This window comes from Pseudorasbora parva, chromosome 18, assembly GCF_024679245.1.
Source record: "Pseudorasbora parva isolate DD20220531a chromosome 18, ASM2467924v1, whole genome shotgun sequence".
NCBI classification, from domain to species: domain Eukaryota; kingdom Metazoa; phylum Chordata; class Actinopteri; order Cypriniformes; family Gobionidae; genus Pseudorasbora; species Pseudorasbora parva.
Genome location: NC_090189.1, coordinates 20177193 through 20184463, shown reverse-complemented (window position 1 = coordinate 20184463; position 7271 = coordinate 20177193). Strand labels below are relative to the sequence as shown.

Below are 7271 nucleotides of genomic sequence, written 5' to 3'. Positions count from 1 at the left end.
TATATCTGTCAAAAGTTTGGAAACATTAAAATGTTCTAAAAGAAGTCTATTATACTCCCCAAGGCTGCATTTATTTAATTTAACAGTAAAAACAGTAATATTGTGAAATATTATTATACATTTATATTATTACAATATACAATAATTGGTCGTGAAGCATGACGGTGACGTCATTGACCAGGAAACTATAAAGGACCCCTGAACCAAATGTTTTGTGTCTCAATCAGCTCCCTAGTTAATAGGGATAGGGCATAGTATAAGGGCACTGATCAGGACATATGTCAATGGGCTGACTCCCTGATCAGTGCCCTGACTACTGAACTAGGGAGCTGGTTGAGACGCACCCGATGTCAGCTTCTGATGTATCAAAGCACTTAAAGTCCTTGTTTATTGTTTTTGTCCAAAAAAGAATGATCATAAAAAATACATAGACAGTATAATGACGAGCAGACAGCATTTTTGGATCGTGTTCCTCCCTATCCCAGCTGTTGAGTGGATACACACAATTTATGTGTTGTTTTGTTTTGTTTGGGAGAGCATGCATGGTCAGCTAGTGAAAGCAAGCTGACAGTGTTCATTACAGGTAAGAAAGTCAACAAAGACTGGCTCGGATCTCGCATTTGCCGAGGCAGCGTGCAGATCGCGGGTCTGCAATATAGATTCTGTGACTCAATCTCAGATCTCGCGTGTGCCGAGCCCAAGCCTGCAGCACCCCTCTCAGAAACTGAAGGCTCCGCGCCTCGATCGCCCCCAGGTGACATGTCCCAGTATAGCACCTCCGTGTTTTCTAATGGACGCGAGGCAAACTCAACAATCAAATTAAACTTCACATATTTTCCCCCTAAAGTTTAGTTTATGTCATTGTAGGCACTTATCATCACAATGATTTCATTTCAAGTGTTTCATTTTTTAAAATAAGTTTAGTTTTAGTTAGTTATTTAATGCTATAAAAACGGGTGTGACGTCATGATGGACAGCTGAGATCGAGAGTCTCTGAGTGAAGTCACTGAAGCACTAACAGACTTTTTTCGAGATTTTTGGGAGCAGATTGGAGCTTTAGCTTTAACTTCTACATTTCCATAACTGTCTATTTCACACCAACATAATTAATTGTTCAGCATCTGTGAGAGTGTGGGCGGGCTTTTGATATCGCAGCTGTACTTTCTGTTCTACGTCCTACTCTCTACTGCACAACTCCGGTCCCAAGATGTCAGTGCCGTGTCTGAAAGCTTCAACTTTGGCCAGCGGAAAGGGATGAAGTCAGACCTCTGGGGTCAGACTTCTGAAGGCAGTCCCCTTCGGAGTGGGTCGGTGTTTACCGCATTACACAGTTCCCGTCCCCATTCGGTGCCATCAGGGGGTCTTTCTTCCAACCCTGCCAGCTAGTGTGCTTCAGAGCGCAGCGGTCCTCAGCAAGCACACATCTCCATGTCTGCCCGGAAACATAACGGCATGGGGAAGCTCTTTCCCTCAGAGAAGGGCTCAAAAAGGGTCAGATTGGTTGCTCCCTGCCGGTGCCCTGTTAGGGCCCTGAGCTTTAACGCTCAAACTCGAGAGGCTGGTTCCCTTAGTAGATTTTCTGGTAGCGTGTGCCAAATATCTCCAATTGGGTCCTGCAGACGGTAGAAAACGGGTACAGAATTCAGTTTAGGTCACGCCCACCCAACTTCAACATGGTACTTCCCACAGTGGTCAGCCCCGAGCAGGCTCTGGTTATGGAAGAAGTACAGACTCTTCTGCGAAAAAAGACTATAGAGAGGATCCCTCCCCTCTGCAGAGAGTCAGGGTTTTACAGCCAGTACTTTATAGTTCCAAAGAAGGATAGAGGGCTGCGTCCCATTCTTGATCCCATTCTGCGTCAGTTAAATCACAGTACAGAAACTAAAGTTCAAGCAGCAGTGTCCAACGTGTTAACACAATCATCATAAATGTTGAAAACCATTTTTGAAGCATAACATTTTTGTAAAATAGTGATACTTTTTCCAGGATTCTTTAATGAATAGAAAGTTTGTTAAACAGATTTTTTTTGTTGCATTTATTTATTAAATATATTAAATAAAAATTGTAACACTATGTCTTCACTGTCACTTTTGATTAATTTAATGCATCCTTGTATTATCTCATTCTCAGAATCTTATTGAAGTTTCTCTCTTTTTATCTTTCCAAGTTTGAATGGTATCATGGTTTCCATACAAAAAAGTTAAGCATGCAGGAAAAAGCAGTTTTAAACTTTAATAATAAACTGTTTATTGAGCAGTAATACATTTAAAAAATATATATAATTTTTGAAGGATCATGTGACACTGAAGACTGGAGTAATGATACAAAAAAATTCGTTTTAAATGTATTTAAATAGAAAACAATTATTTTATATTGAAATATTTCACAAAATGTTGATTAAATAAACGGAGCCTTGGTAAGTGGGTGTGTAGATGCCAAGACGCAGGACAGTGCAAAACAAAAACTGGATTTCCAAAACCATCTACCACTTTACCAATAACTCAAAGAACAATAGCATAACATAGAGGTGATAACATTAAGACTGGACAAAGACAGAGTGAAAACTAGGAACTTAAATACCAACACTGATGACGGACTAACGAGGGGGAAAAGGTGACACAGATGACCACAGCTGACAAAACTTAATACACGCAGGGACTGACTGTGGCGGGAAAACTAGAACAAAGGAACATGTGACAAAACAGAAACCAGGAAGAAACATGAGGAAAACACAAGAGAGGAAGACTGGACATGTGACAGTGAGCATAGAGATTTCTTTTAACAACATAACAATGTTAATGTTTCAAAATAGGTTTGACAGTTACTGTAAATATAAACCTAGATATTTCCACCATCTATCAGTTATTGTGAACTTTTTTGCAGAAATGCCAACGTTCAAAGTTTGCTAGAGTCATTTATCTTTGTTCTTATATTCAAAACTTTGAATATAAGCCACATTTGGTTTCTGTTTACTTCAGTTTACTTCAGGTTGCATTATCGTCTTTATTTGGCTAGGTGTGTTTCGGTTGGAGTCAGTGAATTGGAACTGTGAAAACATCAGGAAAGAATATGGCTTGCCAATAATCTTACAAATATTCTGTGTGTCATTTAGGTTTTTACCAGAAGATGGCATCAAAGTGTTACATTAATAACCCTTTTTTTTTTGTTTGAGATGCATTGTTGTCATTGTTCATATCATCTGATATAGATCCAGAATGTGATACAGGCCGGATTAATTTTATTTATTTTAAAAGCATTAGAGATTAGTTATATGCAGTGCCAAATGCGGCATAAGCACTTATACTGTATGAATACATTTATTAGCAATTCAATTGTGTAAATTAAATACAGCTTGAAGAATATAACATATATTAGCACATGCCTGTTATATTGTATTACAATTCTTATATTACCATGACCTTTTATATATCAAAATCTCAAGGGAAAGTTGATTTCTCAATTCATCATAACTTTAATATCCACTCATATGGCCCTTAGATTTGAAAAACAAGGAAATGTCAGAATAAAAGTCACCAGGCTCAACACAGTGAAAGGTGACGTAGGCTAATTACAATGTAAAGGTCGACTTATCGCTGTCTACCTATCAACTGCCTCTTACATTTGTGAATTCACCAGTTGCAGACAGTGATGACAAGACCTTTTCTGATGCATTCCTTACGTGGAATACTATTTGTGGCTATAACCCTGGGATAAAACCCGGTAGAAGATCCACGCAGATCGTTAAGATTACACAAGAAAATGTGCATCGGCTATAATAGATGGCATTCAGAAAAAGTCAGATGCCTGGAAAGAAAAAAAAGAAAACCTATTATCTGCTGGTCCAGTCCCACTCATTCAGAGCCAAGACACGTTTACATTGACAGCATTAATCTAATTATTGATTAATGAAGTTTCTCAATAGTTTCATTTTGCTGTTCATACTGGTTAAATTTTACAGAACACAAAGAAACGGGGTATGATGATGTATAATAAGCAACGAGTAATCGGAGCCTGCATCAAGAGCAGTCAAGAGTCCCGCATTCTCAGACTCCTCGTTGTTTCGAAAAACGCCTCCTGCTGTTCTCAATGTCGTATAATTTGTATAATAATGTCCAAATAGGATGCAATATTACGGTGTCGTTTCATTTAAATTTTTCCAAATAAATTTACAAAAAAATAACGATTTTGCAAACATATCTGAATTATCAAAAATACCATTGTGTTCCCCGACTAACAAATTACCCAGTATTTTTTATTTATTTTTTATTTTTATTTTTTGAGTGTGGTTAAATAAAATTACTATCCTATTGAAAATAACTATCCTTTGAAAAGAACTATCCTTTGAAAAATATTATGTGATATATTGCAACAATGTTTTTGTTTTTCAATTCCAATTCAAGTGTTTCTCTCAGGTCAACCTATGCTAATGGTCTAATTGTGTTATAGTGACTTTACTTTTCATCTGCATAAGGTAAAATAATAACTGTACTTTCTGGTAGATGAATGTTCCTTCTTTTTTCATTTGTTTGGCAAACAAATAATTCCTAGATTCTTTGTTTCCCCGAAAAAAATTATTACACAAAAATAATGTGTAATAATAAACTATATATTTTTGCAAATGCAAATTACAAACATACCTATAGGGTGATATGCCTACATCTCCCATAGGCCATGAATGATGGCCTGTCCGTATAAATAAATAAATGAATTAACATCATTGCATATATGGCAATAACAGAAACAATCCAATTGACAAGCATGTTTTGGCCTACTTTAGGAAAAAGAAAAGATGATGGCGACACAGATGGCGTGAAGTTCAGTTGAGTTTTTGACTTATCCAGCAGAGCTTTGAGTTATTCAAAAAATTTTCTAATTGTAAAACTGTATTATTTACAGTACAGTTATTATTTTACCTAATGCAATTGAAGATGAAAAGTAAACTCACTTACACAATTCTTTCTTCCTTTTTTCTTTGCTTTACAGCAAGATAAAGTAGACTTGTTTATTATTGGTGTTTTGTATATGTATATTCTTGTTTGAGTTTTGCTTTCATTCCAGATTTAAAAAACAGGTTTTGTAATGTAAGCAAGTTATAATATGTTAATTAGACCATTAGCGTAGGTTGACCTGAAAGAATTATAAAAACATTGTAGCAATATAATATCACATAATATTTTTCAGAGGATAGTTCAATGAACCATCTTTAAGGAATCTGTATAAAGTAAATGCTATTTTTAAAAATTATTTTCATAGTTAATTTACAGCTCTATTGTTAACTTATTTCAACCCAAGATTATATTTTGCATTGTTATAGTAGCCCTTTAATTCATTTACAAATTGATAAAGTTAAACCACCATATACAGTGTTAGACATGAATGCAGAAATGGACACTTGGAAATCTCTTATGTTTTGCTCTTTGTTTATATAAAATAAATGTTCCATAAGCAAATGTAGACAATTCATTCGATTAAAATATATTCTCTAGAGAAGGACAAATGGATCAGTGTTTTATTATTAAATGAGTTGATATGATTTATTGATTAAATGAGTTGCACTGAAATCTTTCTATTGATCTTTATGTATTTCTATATTTCACCACAAACTCATGGATTTCATTTAGATATTTATCATAACAGTTATGAATCACCAGGTAGCATGCAACCCACGCTTGTGAGCCATGTTATTTGTCCAGGTCTGTTGTGTAATGATTCAATTTGTAATTCTTAGTCTTTGGAAGACATACTTGGCTCTGATCCTAATAGGAGTCAGTACAATTCCATATATTATAGGATTAACCAGAGGTGGAAAAATCACAAATGAAACTGACAATAAGTTTTTAAAGCCCTGAGGCAGACTGCTAGTTCCAAACAGCTCATATAGGGTATTAAAAAGTGACCACACCACATAATTCAAAAAGGTCACCAAATGGGGCAGACATGTGGTTAAGAACTTCTTGTGGTTTTGAACGGAATGCTTACAAGCGATCAGTATTTTTATATATGACAAAAACACAAACCATACCAGAGCATTAACAGCAAACGTTAATATACCATTGACAACAAACTGAGCAGTGTCCACTCTGCAGGCAAGTCTCTCCAAGACCCAGGTTTCACAGTACAGTTTGTTTATCTGATTCATGCAAATTGGAAACCTGAGCGTCATCAGTATGATCAGTATTGCAGTGCAGCAGGGAAACATCCAGATGAATGTCAGCAGCTTCCAAACAGTGATAGTTGTCATGACAGTATGGTAGTACAGCGGTCTGCAGATTGCTAAGTACCTATCGAACGCCATTACACTCAGATTAGTAAACTCCCCAATTGCATAGGTGAATATGGCAAAACTTTGGATGCCACATTCTTCCAGAGAGATTACATTGGTTTCATTAAGTAAATAATACAGTAGGGGTGGATAAAATCCTGTGGCTCCGTATAATCCATTTATACATAAATTACACAAAAAAATGTACATAGGCTGGTGGAAAGCTTTCTCGAGAACAATTATCAAAATCAAGACTGCATTGACAAAAATGGTCAGAAAATAGCCTGGGAGGGCTAAAGAGAATATAGTGATCCTGCTGGACCTGCTGGTATCATTCAGAGCTGTGAGAGAGAACAAGGAGAAGGAGGATATGTTGTCCATTCCACTTGACAAACTAATGCAGACCAGACACAAATGCATAAATAAAAGCATCTTAAGAAAAGTACAATCATAATCAATGCTTATTTCACACTTCCTCACATGCATTTTCTTTTTGTACACACAGATTGTGGTCACACACATAGCGTATATTTACAGTCATATATTTTATAGAGCAGAGAAAAACATTTGATGAGAAACTAATAAACTGAATTGTGACTACAACTGAATTGTGCTTGTACCTGAAAAAAGAGGTTTGGGGTTTTCTTAAGTTTTTCCTAGACCGTACTCCTGCTCTGAGTGAGATTTACAAGTGCTGATGTTTATATAACACCATGTCAGAGGATGGGATGGGTTTATCTGCCTTTTGATAATTAGGCTGTTTATGCTTTTTAGACAGCAAATAATAGCTTGAGCCCCTGCCCCTTTGAAAGTGAAAGTGCCCTTTTCGATCACACCATAGTGCCCCCGTTAGGGCTGGGCAATATGGCCCCAAAAATTATCACAATATAATTTTCCATATGAGTCTATCAATAAATATCACATTAAATGTAAAATCTTTATTTCTTTACAGTTTAAAGTCATATTTTTGCTCCTGAGTGAAAGATGTAGAAAACAGACAGTTAACTGT

At 36.1% G+C, this 7271-nt stretch overlaps 1 protein-coding gene across 1 annotated transcript; it reads right to left on the bottom strand.

Moving 5' to 3' along the window:
* Positions 1–5710: 5710 nt before the first annotated feature.
* On the bottom strand, positions 5711–6643 carry LOC137046020 (olfactory receptor 2K2-like). Its single transcript, XM_067423076.1, has one exon. It carries the CDS (start codon positions 6641–6643, stop codon positions 5711–5713), a length of 933 nt encoding a protein of 310 aa, XP_067279177.1.
* Between the last annotated feature and the right edge of the window lie 628 nt (positions 6644–7271).